The sequence below is a fragment of the Rhinatrema bivittatum genome, chromosome 3, assembly GCF_901001135.1.
Source record: "Rhinatrema bivittatum chromosome 3, aRhiBiv1.1, whole genome shotgun sequence".
Taxonomy (NCBI): domain Eukaryota; kingdom Metazoa; phylum Chordata; class Amphibia; order Gymnophiona; family Rhinatrematidae; genus Rhinatrema; species Rhinatrema bivittatum.
Window position 1 is genome coordinate 310,683,047 of NC_042617.1, and position 15,434 is coordinate 310,698,480.

Consider the following 15,434-nt stretch of genomic DNA (forward strand, 5'->3'; position numbering starts at 1 on the left):
GCCTCTTTTTTTTTTTTCAGGAAGATACTTTAAACCGCGACTGGTTCTGTTTACAGTAGTTGAGATGAAAGAGTTATTAGCACACTGAATATACAGCTCAGTTTTGAACATACCTTTTATGCATACCATTTTTTAAAAGCATGCTAATTATATTCACGAAAGGATGAAGCAAAGGAGCTGCTCTTAAAATGTTTCTAATATATAGTCAGACACTTAGCTACCAAGACTGTAATGCCTGGAAAAATATCACTCGTTTTCTGAGAGAAAACTGAAAGAAAATCCTTCTCAAGTAGGAAAACAGAAATATATCATATTCTATGACATGGGGTATTTCATGGTTTCCAGAGGACTGTTGTTTTGAAAAATGGCTAGAGGTAATGTAATTGATTTATCGGGGGGTGGGGGGGGGGGGTCCTCAAATCCTCCTCCCCCTAACTCTTGAAGTAAACATTTTCAGAATTGGTGGATTTAAAAAAAAAATTTTTAAGGAAGTTGAATTAACGTCTAAGTGAGGACTGGAGACTTTAGTAAGAAAACTTGTCACGGATCTGAGGTATTGGGAACCGATTGCTGTGAACAATATGACATTATAACTGGAAAGAAAGCTACACTACCGCAAATATCCCTAAGGAAATTTATTTCCACATTGCCTTTCACAAGTTAGCACAAATAACACGTAAGACAATAAAAGGCGCCAACAACAGTGAATATAATTTTGGATAAAGTACAGTCGACGTTGTTTTTCTGCAGTTCTATTTCATTCTCAAAATAATGGGGACAATAGTTTTGTGTATTTTGGAAGGGGAAGGAAGATCATTTGAACATTCAATTCAGATTAAAAATCAAACTAATATTAAATCACCTGCAATTTCTATTCTAAATATTTTCTAGTTATATTTTCAGTGGTAATATTACTCTTCCTATTTGGAAATGTTTGGAGAGTTGGTGCGTCTTACAATTTTTCAGCCATGGATATCATTCACTTTACTAATAAAATCCTTCTGAAGCTAGTTAAAATCATCACTGCTCAAGCTTATTCTACCCTTAAATTACAGTTTTAAATGTGTGTGTGTGTATGTCTGTGTGTGTGTGTGTGAGAGAGAGAGAGAGAGGAAGCAGTAGAATCTTTCACAATCTCTACGTTTATCTTGATCTTCAGTAGTTAGCATTCATAGGATATATGTCAGTTTATAGTGGAATTTTGTATTAAAATGTACCTTGAAGGTACTTATTAGGATTTGTGAAAGCAATTTGCAAAATATTTTATTTGGTTTTCTTTTCGATGAGTAGTAATCTAAAAATGAAGTATTTTGTCAAATTCATATTTTTCCTCAGAAATATACAGAAATAAAAGCCAACATACAAGTTGTAGGGGAGATCTTTTTATAGGAATAAGTCAATACATCCGTGACCAGCTTCAAGAAATAGTCACGGATGTTTTGGGTTAGTCTAATTTAAAGATCTCGCCTACTACTTTTTGTTGACCTTTATTTCTACATTTTCAAGTGGACTAACACGGCAACCATAATACTTTATTTTAATAAATGTGCTGTAGAAATAGTCATGGTCCCCAGACGATAACGCCAGATTAAAGTGGGTAGATATTCATGAGCTGGCGTTTTTAATTGGTCTTGGAGTGTAGAAGCAAGCGCAATCCTTTTTAAAGTGAATGAGCAATTGCATTGCTCAGTTTCAAGATGTTTTTCATATCTAAGATAATGTTATGGACCCCTTACAACACTTTACATTTTCAATTTAAAAAAGAAAAGGATCTTACCTTACCCATCTCTGAGAATATTTCTTATTTATTTATTTATTTATTGTTTTTGTTATACCGAGTTTCATGACAGGCATCACATCAAAACGTTACATTCAAATGCTAGTTTTAATCTGGAGTCTGATAAACGTTAGGTCAAGACAAACCAGTAATCCTTGAGATCTGACTCCGTGACCTCCTCTTCCAGATTTCCGATCTTCACTCCTTGTCCCAAACTAGATCAGTTTTGATAAAAATGTAGTTCTTGTTTAATTGCTTGCGGCCTGAAGTTTTAGCGGGCTTTATGCTTCGTTGCTTGAAATAGTTGCAGAATCCACCTAGGCACTGTGTATCTCAGGTTTATCAGTTTGGGATTTAAATCGAAGTAAAGCCTTATATCAGCGTGACCAGTAAAACAACACTTTTTGCAGTGCGTCCTGTTTTGCTCTAGACGGTTCAGCATTAAACATCCTATTCTCAGTACTTTGCTTTAATTAGTTGTGCGTTGCTATAGGATAAAAGAACACGTAGGGGGGAAACCTTGACCTTTTTATACAGGTTTTAGTTATCACTTAATTAAGTAATATTTTCTTCTAGATAGTTTTAAGGAAATTCTAATCATATGGAAATCACAGATTTTTCGATGAAATGATTAGCAAATCCTTTTATTTTAAAAAAAAAATGCACGTCTCTCGTTTTTAGATTTAAGGGAGCAATAGAAAAGATGTCGTATGTCTTCAAAACCCCATTAATTAAATCAAGAAAATAGTTTCTAAGGAGCTGCATGTAATGTAACAAATCTCATCAACTAACATATAATACGTTTTGGAAGGAGCTCCTAAGTACAGGAAAGAACTGACATAATTTGTATCCTACATTGGATTTTCATGCCAATGGTCGAATCTTATACACTTAGAAAGGAAACAAATCCCTCAGTGGTCACATTTTTATTATTTGGAAAATACGGCCTTACGCTCTGGGCTCGGTTCAAGGTCATTGTCTAGTCTGCTGAATAGGTTCGTGTATTGCCTCAGAATTAAATAGCATTAGCCCATTTCAAGAGAATGATAAGAAAAAATAAAAACTTTTTTTTTTGTTATAAACCTGTTTTCGCCTTTATAATCTGTCAAGTTTTTTCTGTCTTTCCTCAAGCTAACTCTTTGAATTGAAATGTAGAGGACTGGCAGCACGTTTCTAAGGTTGCATGCAGACTGGTTTACTAAAGTATGAAAATGTTAGCATAGAATGCTGTGGTATACATATTGAGTATTCTTCTGTTTGTGTAAAGACTTTTGGAAACTTTAATTAATCATAATCCATATATATTCCCTTAAAGGGTGGGAGGGAGGTAAAGGCACGGATTTAAGATGAAAAATATAAAAATGTCTAAAATTTTCACTTCAAAATGTGAAAATATGTTAATTTGAATTCCACCTACTCTATAACTTATATGCCTTCAAGAATATCCCAGTGAGAAACTATAAAATTCTTTTTTTTTTTTAATGAAAAACAAAATGTAGGTTATATTACGTATTTGCTGGCTACCATTTTTCTTAGTGTCTGAGAAATTCCTCATGACTTCTTTGCTTCTTTAACATTTGTTTAATAAAGCAGGTTCCTTTTATGATAATAGTCACCAAAATAACCTATTTTGTTGCAATTTAGTTCACTTTCTGTTTCAGACAGTGACTTTCGAATTTCGTTTATGAGACAATCATTTTACACAAAATAAGATGGTATCAAATGAAACTCACTGCATCTGAATTAAAAGAGGATCCATGGCTATTAAGTAATATATGAGTAAAAGTAAATATTGTCTTTTTTTTTTGTACTTGTTACACATATAATCATTCTTAGGCCTTTTAAGTTTATCAAGTTTATAATTCCAGAATTTCAATATTAGAGTCTTATATACTTTGTTCCTCCCCTAATTATATTCCTAGCATACTTGTTGCTTGTATATTTTCCCTGCTACTACCAGCAGAGGATATCAGTTCCCTTTTAGATTTAAGTAAACCAGTCATGCTTACACATTGGGAACAGTTTAAGAGGCTATCTGCTGCTAGGCAATAGTTCTAACGCTCTGAACTTCACCACATCCCTACAAAGCAGGAGTCATTGCAATTTTCCTACAAGCTATAATCTCAGACATTTCCGGAAAAAAAAACAATTCATAAAAACCGTGGACTTGTTTTATACCAAAGCCCTTTATAACAAGCCTTGGTTCTAACACAGTGAAGACCTATCCTTTAAATTAATTTATGCACAGCGTTTCTTGCCGCATTATTCATATTTCCTATTATAACAAACAAATTTGCTGAGGTATTCTGGTAACATTTGCAAAAGCCAATCAACTCATTCAAATTTTACTAAGGTTCACTAGCATAGGGCATTTTTTTTTTAATATGGATGCAATCCAAACAAAATGTAAGGAAATCCGTTAGACTATCATTAATAACTATGAAAGAAAAATTGTGATCTCACTTTAGGGAAAGTATACTATATTTCTCATGTTGATGTAGCACCTTGTAAGTAAGAGTATGACAGAAATTCTAGAGATAACTGAGGTTGGAAATCCATTTTCATTTAGAAATTCCTTCAGTAATGGAAATGCTTGCAATGAGTTCCCAGTTTATTTAAACATACGTGTTTGGAGCACCATCGAACTACTTTTCAAATTCATTTGAGAGAAAGTTAAATGAAGACTGAGCTATACTGTGAAGGATCACTGATATACCAATGGAGCATCACTTCTAACAACTGATATCTGCATCCGATCTCGAAACGAAACCTTCAAAATACACAAGAAACAACATAGGGCATTCAGTGATAGGATGCAGACACTAAAGACAAGAATGATTCTGGTTCTCTAATACAAATGATATATAAACAAATGTTGTACTATACCTTAATGCAATCTGCTGAAGGATCTCTATAGATTTCGGAAAGCGAAAAATAATGATTCAGTGAAAGATGTTTTGCTTTCCTTTAATAAAGGACCAATATAACTGCAAATCCATAAAGACAGAATAGTAGCAGTTCTCATAATAGCAATAATACTTACCATTTAAGTGTAAAAGATGCACAGCTCAAAGATGTAACCAGAAAGCAGTCTCCATGTGTCTAAATCCCTTTTTCCTTTTTTATTCTTAAAAGTTGCCATTTCGGCAGGTAGTATTGGAAAGTGAAATTTGGGGAGAAGCAAAGAAGGAAGCTTTAAGTAATGAGAGCTATGGTGAGAAGAATGGCATTAAAAGGACTAAAACACAATGGGAAAGACATAACTGCAGAAACTTCATTTCCTTGCTTTTATTGTTGGTCATTCGCCTGTCTAGACTTGAAATGGCACCTTTGTTTGTCTGTAAACAGAAGCCGGCATGCTGAGCAGCTCAATATGCCCACTGTTTGCCAAGAGATCAAGTCTGTGGTCCCACTGATTATTATGCATGAACCTCATGATGTCAAGGTCAATCCGACTCTACATAGTCATGGTCAAGGGTAAACCAGAAATGACGTCATTAACCTAGAAATCCAACACCAAGGAAAGAAGTAACTATACTTTTTACTCTTCTGAACGCTCTTGCTAATTTACAAATATGGAAATACACTCACACAAAAAGTTTGCATTTAATTTGCATATCTAACATAAACTTACATTTAACATTTATCAAAGAGCATAAAGGCTTCTTTAAACCATTTGACTTGAAGCCAACATTTCATTTTTTATTGCACCGCGGGAAGACATCAGATTTATTCTAGTTTAGAGATTCCCTTTTGATCACTGAGGAAAGAGTTGCTCTGCAGATTAGAAGAAAGTAAAAGGTAAAAATAAAGTTAAGAATTAACTCTTTCAGTGTGACTATACTCTTCAACTGCATTTTATAGAAAATAAAGGTCATTAAAAAAACCTCAGCGTTAAACTAGAGAACGCTCTAAAGTGCTCCTTCTCTTGTATAGCCTAAAAGGCACATTCTGAATAAGATTAATGGGCAGAGTTGTCACTTGAGTAACATAGATCTAACTTTTAAAATACTTTATTGGAAAACATTATTATTAAGATTAGTACAATGACCGAAGCTGGATGCTTTGCCAGATGCCATACTCTTTATTAGGATGCCAGAGGAATTACCAACAACTCTGCTGGATAATTCTTATGTTGCACCAATGATAGTTATTGCAGACTGCAAAGAATCCACTTTTCTCCAGGCTGCAAGAGTTTCGTACTAAAGGCTGGAATTCAGTGGTGCAATCAAATTCCAGCAGAAGGACGTAACAAAAAAGAAAGAAAGAAAGAAAGAAATGCGTTTTTATTCTTAAGCATGGGTTGAAAAAACTAAATGATAAACTTCCCCTTCAAAGTGTAAAAGCCATCCTATAGTTTTGGCGTTGATCTAGATATTGATTGTATTTGGACAACTCTTAGCAGAGTGCACTTAAGGGATCTGTATAAACATTCTCAATACATTCTGCACTATTTCTTTTAATCAATCTATCAAATAAATCCTTTATCAATAAATTCTTCAACAACACAATCGTTATCAAGGCAACCTGCATAGCCTATTCTTTATCAATATCAATATATTTTTCTTTATCAATATCAAGATATTTTTCAATTAGGTCTCACTCTTTCGATAATATACTAAAGCATAGAGTTGGATACACTGATCATTTTTACTATTATAAACTGTATCCTATGCTCTTTTGCCTTAATATACCTTAAAGAATGAACTTTTCTCAGAATAGCATTTATTGCTGGGGTTCTTTGAAAAATATCCTTTATCAATATATCTTGCACTGTGTCCTTGAATAATATATATTTAATCAGCATGTTCACTGAAAAATACATTTCAGTTATCAAGGTATACGACATCCCTTAGCAATGGAATTTTTAAACCAATAAATCTGTAATCAATGTATTATTTATCAAATATTTTATATAAATGTCTTTTAGCAGAATATAACTGTAGATAAAGAAAAATAGATATAAAAGTGACATTTAATGGAAAATAGGTTCAAGTATTCTTGAATACTTTTACAGAAAAAAAGAAAAACATTGATTTATTTTGTATTATAAGGTCATTACTATTTCAAGGGTAGAAATGGGTGAATGCATAGAATTTTCATACAAATCCTGGTGGATGCAATAAAGTTAAAAAAAACCTCAAAGAAATAAAAATATAACTATAAAATACATAATAAAATGGACAATTGCACTACTACAGAATAGGAAAACAAAAATTGTATAATCTGCGTGCCTGCAACCTTTGTATATAAGTTTACATTCCTGAACCTTAAACAACTAAGATATGAAAATATTATAACTTTAAGTAATGCATGGTTACTTATCCAAAATAAACACAAAAAAATTAATATTATTTTCTAAAGTACTTATCATATAAACTCTTTCTAGTATATAAAGAAAAATGGGACCTGACCAATCAAATCAATAATTTGTATTTAATAAGTCAAATGGCCTTCTGGTTAAAATGGAAGGCCTGTAAAAATGAAATCAGCTTTTCCAGGGGGGGAAGGGTGGTATTTGATAAAAGATATCCTCTATAACCCCCCAAAAAACAAGTGCAGTATGAAAATAAGATACAGTTTTTCCCAGTCATTTTATCCAGCAGTAGCCCAGTGGCTCAACAACTACAAATTCAAGCTCACCCCCTCCGAATAAGCACTCCTCTAGTCAAGCTGACAAGGGCCACCATTCTGAGCCCTACCCTCCTTATCAAGATCTCCCCTATAATCTAAGGATTCCGTTCCAAGTTTGAGAGTTCAGATGAATCACAGCCTTACAATGGAAGCCCACATCTCCAAGGTGGTAAGGATCCCCCTTCCTGTATCTGTGCCAGATTTGCCAAGTTCACAACTATTTCAATAAACCCAGTCTTGCCACCATGATACACACATTAACTAACACACCTAGATTACTGTAATTCTTTTATCCACTGCATTTCACCAATGCCTCTAACTGTTACAAAGTACAGCTGATAGACTTCTGGTAGGGGCCAAAGCAATCACAACCACATAAAACCAATCCTTAATCAAATTGCATTGGCTCCTTGTTGAATACAGGATTTAATTTCAAACTCTCTGCTTTGTCTTGAGGTGTGCAAACAACATGGCCCCTGAGTAGCTCCAGCTTCTGATCTCCTACACTCCCATTGGAGAACTTCATTCCTCCCAACTGGGCCTTCCCATTCTCTCCCCCTTTAGCTTCTGCCAGATTAACTTGTCCTGATGCCACACATTCACCTGCTATACCCTCAAATTATGGAACAAGATACCACTGTCCCTAGAGATATCTTACCTTACTTTCAGGAAAAGAATTAAGGCTTGATTATTCACTGAGGCATTTCCCTAAATTCACACCAATGAACTGTGACAATTGACTCTAAAAAAAAAAACCTGTGACAAAGTCAGTGACAGAGACTCCTTTCTATCTCTTGACTACCAAAACTGTATCATCAAATATCATCTGACTTCCTCTTATTGACTTTGCTCCCATTTCACTAAGTGCCAGCCTTTTATTTAATACAGTGGTTCCCAAACCTGCCCTGGAGGACCTCCAGCCAGTCAGGTTTTCAGGATATCCACGATGAATATGCATGAGATAAATTTGCATGCACTGCCTCCATACCATGCAAATTCTATCTTATGCATATTCATCATGGATATCCTGAAAACCTGACTGACTGAATGTCTTCTGGACAAGTTTGGGAACCACTGATCTAATGCATCTGCACTGTGTTATCCTTCCTTACCTTGGCTCTCTAAGCCATCTTATTGCTACCATACCTTATGCTACCCCTTAGATGATTTCCATAATCCTCCTTGCACCTCTAATCATATCCTATATAACCCCTCTGATAGGCTCACTTTTCTGTTCCCTATGATTACTGTAATCTAAACAGGGCTGGTGCTTCCATTAGGAAAACTAGGTGGTCACCTATAGTGCCAAACTTATGGGGGCTGCAAAATCCCACCAGCACAAGGCCCAAAGGGGGAAAGAAGGGAGTGCTATGCTGGAGCTGCCTCCAATAGATAAGTAGGGGGTGGGGGTGCATGATCAAAGGTACACCTAGGGCTTGGCATACTCTCATACAGGCCCTGAATCTAAGGAGCAAATGTAGCAGGAATTTAATTATACATTTAATTGTAATCCACTTTGAGACCAGGTTGGTAAAGGTGGAATATCAAATATTTATAAATAAATAAATTATATGTACAGATAAGCAGATAGATATGGAGAGAGAAAGGAAGAGAGATTCACAAACAGAAAGTTATAATTGAAATTAGTTGGGAGCATTTATTGGGTTATGATGAATTTTCTTTACTATCATTTTTCAAAGAACTTATTTGACTTTTCACTTGCTCTTCATCCTCCATATTAAAATGTAAGTTTAAGTCCAATAGCTAGTTTGTGCAATCTTGGTTATTTTTGTCCTTTGAAGATTAATCGTCTCATTTTATTCTAAACCTTCACTGCTTTGCCCAGGTTGGTTTTATAGAGAGGTATAGTTCTGGCATGCCTGTGGATGATATACTTTACATCAGTTCCTTCAGTTGCTCTTAGTAACACTGAGACGTCGATAATTCAGCTTAAAACTAAAAGCAGGCAATAGCCGAAATGAAAAGACAAAGTGTAAATTGAAACATTCTTTGTGTAATCGGAACCATCCAGTTCTCAAGGCAAAATGACTATTTATTTTAAGAAATGTGTTCTGCATTCATTACATACCAGTCAGAAACCACAATAGTATATATATATACAAGACAAATAATAAAAATGCTTTATCGTTTTACATGTATAATGCAACATATTATTTAAAAAACAAAACAAAACACTGTGCAGTTTCCTTTGTTTTTCCCAAAGATAGAGACATACATTTCCAGTTCCATGCTTCAAAGACAGAACATAAAAAGCAAGGAATTAGACAAGATTGCAACTTTCAAACAAGACTTTACAATAATACAAAGAAATCATTAAAAATCCCATTTTTAATCATCATCACATTTTCCGGGAAATAAGAGTCCATTTTTCGTTGAAAAACATAATTAATAAAAACAAATATGAATATGAGTTTGAGATAGGAGCTATTTAGAAGCATCCTTAAATTGTTAATTCTGGTTAATTTGAACAGACACCCAATTCTTGTTTTTACTCTTAGGGAATAAAAGATCTTGCCTTTCGATTAAATAATACATTGCTAATCATTTAGGATTTAGCAGGGCCAGGAGTACTGAGTCAGGCTATATGATTATAATGGTCATGTTATTTCTTCTTGCTACATTATGCGCGAGCAATCTATGACTATCCACCATCAATAATAATAATAATAATAATAATAATAATAAAAAGGCAAATAAATTAGGGCTTTTAAAAATATATATATTTTACATTTATTTCCCGGAAAATCGATCAACATATATGGGTAAAAATCGAAGTGATTTTGGGGAAATCTCCAATTATTTGTTTTTAATACATCAACACGTTCAGTCCTTGGCAGCCAAGTATGTTTTCCGTCTTTGCATGTTTTTGTGATAAAAATAATTCAAAAACAAAAAAAATCCTACAGAAATAGATCTTTGTATGAAGATATAAGTATAAGGCGAGTGAGTGTGTGTGTATATATATATATATATATATATAGATAGATAGATATAGATAGATAGATATAGCTATAGACATATTTTTGTGCATCAGTGAATAAAACCTAGCAGCCCAAAATATAAAACAATCTTTATATTGAGATCCGTAACTTAACCGGTGCTCAGGGCACAGTTACCAAATAATATTCTTAAGGTAACAAACCGACGCCTTCTTTCTTCAGTCCTTTAATGCGCACAGACAGGCTGGACATGAATGCTGCAGAAGGTTCATGGAACATTCACAGCTGAGAGAACGCTACATACAGGGGAGGGGAAAGCCCCCCCTACCCCCAAAAAATAATTCTGTATTCTTGGGTGGCCTCTCTTTCTTTTTGTATGCTTTTCCTTCTTTTTCGAGTTTAAATAATTCCAGTTTTTCAGTCACCAAAAAGTTTCAAGGTAGATTTTTATTATTATTATTATTATTATTGTACAAGTGGAGGAGATAAATACGCGTTCGTCTTCGTCTTCGGCGGCGCCTTTCCTTTGTCAGGTCGCGTGCAGATGAGGCGCTTTGGCTTTCGTGAGGACTTTTTTCTCTTTCACCCGGCGATTTTGAAACCAAATCGTGACCTGACGTTCGGAGAGATTGGTGGCAGCGGAAATTCGCCTCCTCTTTTCTTTGGTAATGAACTTGCTGGCGGCGTACTCCTTTTCCAGCTCTTTAAGCTGCAGCTTGGTATAGGGGACCCTCTTCTTGCGGCCCCTGCGGTAGCTGCTCACCTCTGGCTGCAGGGGCACCACATCTGGAGAGGGGGAGGGGGGGGGGGAGATAACAGAATCCTGTTAGCCACAGAGTTCTACGCTCTGCAGTCCTCATGAAGCAACACACAGCGGCTCCACACACACACACACACACACACACACACACACACTGCTAAATGATGACACGAGGAACTCAACAAATCGGAATGAATGGGACTGTTCTGTACAGTGCAAATATTCCACACGAACTGGAGGAAAGGGGAACGAAAGATGACAGGCAGCTGACGAGAGACAAAGAGACCGTACAGGTAAACCAAGAGATAAGAAGGTGGCTAGGCATTAGGCAACAAGCGGCAGGGACAGATACAAGGAGGATAGATAGATAGATAGCTGTTCGGTATTTCACATAACTCAAGCTCTCCTCAGTTCCACAGAGGTACCTAACACATGTAAACAGCAAACTAAACAGACAATTTACAGTTGGAATTTTGCTTTTCACTAGTTGTTAGTGGCTAATTATTTCTGATTTTTATTATTTACATTATTACTACAATAGTTGCAGTCAAGACTCTCTGCATCATTACAAATATTTTAGATGGATGTATGTTTTTTTTCTGCTACCTCTAAGAATTTCAAGCCTTTCTGAGAAAGGCTCTCTTTTTTTCCCGTGAAGTAATTTAGCCCTCACCTTTTATGGTTTTAGATTCTGCATACAAATTGCAGCTATTAAATATTTGCAGTCCATTTTAGCTCTTACAGTATAGGACTTTTAAAGCTCTTACAGTATAGGACTCAAATCATATGAATTTTTAGGGTGTATCTGAAAGGCGTAATATGGACTTATGTGTACCAGTTCCCGTGAGAGAAGAAGCTAAGGAAGACAAAGGAAAAACTACTAAAATATTTCCTGATCAGTCTGATGGAACTAAGAAAACATTGTTCAGAATCTTTAAAATCCAACAGAGTCTCCAGATAAAATCATTTCACAAGATTATTATTGACATATAATTCCTTATTATGTCCGAACAAACCATAATAATAATTTCCTACACAAAAAGCAGAATAAATTCCATTTATTCTATTTTAAGTCAATTTCCGGGATTAAAAGATCAGTACAATTGGTAAAAACCCGATTTAGAGAATTCCCACTAACAATACACGACATTTCCAAATTTAATATATTTTCTCAATAGCGATAAGTTATTCTTAAGATTATGCTAAAAATAAACTGTAAAACAGCTGATTCCTTTTTTGTCTGGGCTGAGAAGAGGCTGTCAAATGATGGTAGCATGACAGAAGAAGACATAGATTTATACCAGTCTCAAAAATGCCGAAAATGTCTGATTCTCATTCCAAATTAACATTGTCCAGAGTACAGATAGATTAAAACTAATAAACTGAATGGGTTAAAAAAAGATTTATTTCAGCTAATATTGTCTCAAAGAAAGTGGCAATCGCGCAACACAGACACAAGAATCCCTTGCAGCAGGCGTCTTTCCTGCCCTGTCACTCTTGGCTCTGAAATATGTTTCTGACACCTGAAAAAAAAAATACCAGAATCAGTTTTGCTTTGCAAACAATTTAACTAATGCAAAAATGCAAGTCTTGCATTTTAGAAAGGCAAGTTCGCCCTGAAATGTGTAATGCAAATTTTCCAGACTTTTCATTTGAGGACAAAATATAATATAAGAAAAGAAAATCCTACTATCCCTTCTTCTTCAATTTGCATTTTCTACATGTGTGAACTATATGTCCTGATTCAGATACCAGATGGCTAGCACAGTACACGCGTGTGTGTGTGTGTGTGTGTGTGTGTGTATCCGCGTGCGTAGGGAAGAAGATAGGCAAATGGGGGAGGGGATGCGCCGGGACGGGATGGAGTGATGGGGTGATTATTGTTACAGAAGCTCCAATGACTCTCTAAGTAAGAGGCCCTCACCTTAACAGTCAGAGTCCCTCACAAGTGGAGCTGTCACAAAGATATTCAACATCGTAGACGCTCTCCAAATGAGTTACTTTCCGCATACTGTACATTGCCACTCATTCATAACCTAAGAAGAGGAGAACGAAACCGCCTTTCTTGCCTAACGAGATTCAATTTGTCCTTCGACACCTACACCTTTAATTGCAGGACCGTGTTATTTTTACCATCCGCCCATCATTTGGCAATTTGTAAATTGCAGCACAGAGGCAGAAATGAAGATAGTCCTATATACTCTGATCCCTTTATTATCAAAGAAAACCTACAACATAGACTGACAACTTCAGCAAAAAGAAGAGTGCTGCAGAAAGCCAGAGGAACCTTAAAAAAGCTAGCTCCTCTGGTATATTATGGATTCTGGTAGCTGCCAAACATTCTCATGCAATGCAGACATACAGAAATTGCACATGCACGCAAACACAGAGTTCCCCCAAAGCTGGTTAACTTCAACAACAAAAATATCGAAGGATTTGAGCGATGACTATGTGGTCGCCTTCGTACCTGGGAAAGGTGATTTCCATAGGTGACTGGACTGAGATTGCTCCTTGGAGCAGTAGACTTGGCCGTCCCAGCCGCTGGAAAGAGCCCAGTGCTGGTAACCTTCCATGGGAATCAGGGCGTCGTGCCTGGGCTCGGGGTGCCCACTGATCCCTGGCACCACTGAAACGTCCAAATAGCCAGGCACTGCCTGGTAAGAGCCAGTAAAGCTTGGATAGAAAGCAAACTCCTTGGCCCTGGAGGGGAGCTCCTCGCCGGGGAGAGAGCCGCTGGGCTCCGGGTACTTCTCAGCCGGGTGGTAGGAGCAGGGCTTCTGCTGCAAGTTCACGTTGTGGTGGTGGGAGTGGGACAGGCGGCAGCCGTAGTAGCTGCCTCCGAAGGGATAGCCGTAGCCCATGCTGGCATTGGAAGCCGCCGCCGGGGGAGCCGGGCACTGACGGGCAGCGTCGGGGGAGGTTATATCCGTGTAGACAGAGCCCTGGTGAGTCCCGATGGCAGAGGAATGGCGCCCCAGAGCCGGATGAGAAGGAATTAAATCTCTGCAGTGGCTGCTCGGGCAATTGCCATTCAGTCCTTCCATGGCTGGGCTTTTATCCCGATTCCTTTCATTCGGGCTCGTTTCATACACGTACATGAAGGTATCCGCCCAGCGAGGATGCAGGATCAGTGAAGTCGTCATATCATGGTCTGCCTGGGCTTTTTAAAAACTCCACTTAGCAAAAGAGAGACACCTAATGTTCCCCCTACACATTGTTTATGGAGGGCGCATGCGCGCTGGCCCCCGGGTCCCCTTCATTAAGAAATCCACCGGAGGTAAAAGAGGAAAAGGAGAGGGGAAGGGCTGTGACCACGTGACAAAGGAGCCAGAGAGCGATAACTCTCAACCTGCTCACGTGATTTCTCTGGCCCAACCGGCTGGTTCCCTCTTGTCTGGCTGGGATGTGAAGGAGAAATCCTATTGGCTGCTTCCTTCCCGTTTCCCCCGTCCAACTCCAGAGAGAAACGGGGATCCTTAAAGGCAATGAAGTGACACCCATTAATTACAGCATGAAAACAAAAAAACATCCCAGTTTGAAACAGAAAAAGGGAATGGGGACTGCGTATTTGGCCGACACTAGAACTGCAATAAACGTTCTAGGATACAATTTGTTACCGTATTTTTTAAAATCTCACTTCTCTTAATAATTAAGATTGGATGGTGGCACACGAAAAAAAAAACCAAACAAACGATAAAGCTTGGCAAAATTTTAAATGTTGAAGAGCATCGCTTGTCTTCTCGAATATGATAATGGTTTAATTTTATTTTCAACGTTTATTTTTCTGAATTATTATAAAGGCAAGCAAACCATGAACATGAGATATGAGGATTTTTTTTAAGGATTTATAATATGAATATGGATTTTCATCCTTCATCTACAGCTTTAAGAGAACAGGTTTGAATTTTCATCCCCTTTATTTGCAATAGAGAATTAAACCAGACTTTTAGATTTGTATTTTGTACTTTTGATAGGAGAATGATGATATCTGAAAGGTGAATGCACCTTATGAATGCAGCTGGGGAAACAAATAACGTCAAATAATTAGAACCCTGTGCTTCGCTTTATATAAGATCTGAAAGGATTTTTTAAATATTTGGATATGGAAAATTTAGCTTTTGCAGCAAGACATGTTTTCCATATTAATCTGTTGTTAACGCCTTTTATAATTTCATCTGCTGTCTTCTAAAAATAAATTGAATTACCAGACAAGCAACCCTAAGACTGCAAGCATGAAACTGCATCTTAAAAAAAATATATTACTGTTTGTTACATTAAGTAACTCAAAGAGCACTTCACTTTC

General features: G+C 36.7%; 1 protein-coding gene across 2 annotated transcripts; it reads right to left on the minus strand.

Annotated features, from left to right (window-relative positions):
• Positions 1 to 10,900: 10,900 nt before the first annotated feature.
• On the minus strand, positions 10,901 to 14,274 carry HOXC13 (homeobox C13). 2 transcript variants are annotated; one of them, XM_029597000.1, is made up of 2 exons: positions 13,599 to 14,274; positions 10,901 to 11,157 (listed from the first exon to the last, which is right to left on the minus strand). In XM_029597000.1, exons 1-2 carry the CDS (start codon positions 14,272 to 14,274, stop codon positions 10,901 to 10,903), a joined length of 933 nt encoding a protein of 310 aa, XP_029452860.1. The 2 variants fall into 2 exon arrangements, with proteins under 2 accessions (XP_029452860.1, XP_029452861.1); XM_029597001.1 differs by lacking the exon at positions 10,901 to 11,157 and adding an exon at positions 12,334 to 12,654.
• Between the last annotated feature and the right edge of the window lie 1,160 nt (positions 14,275 to 15,434).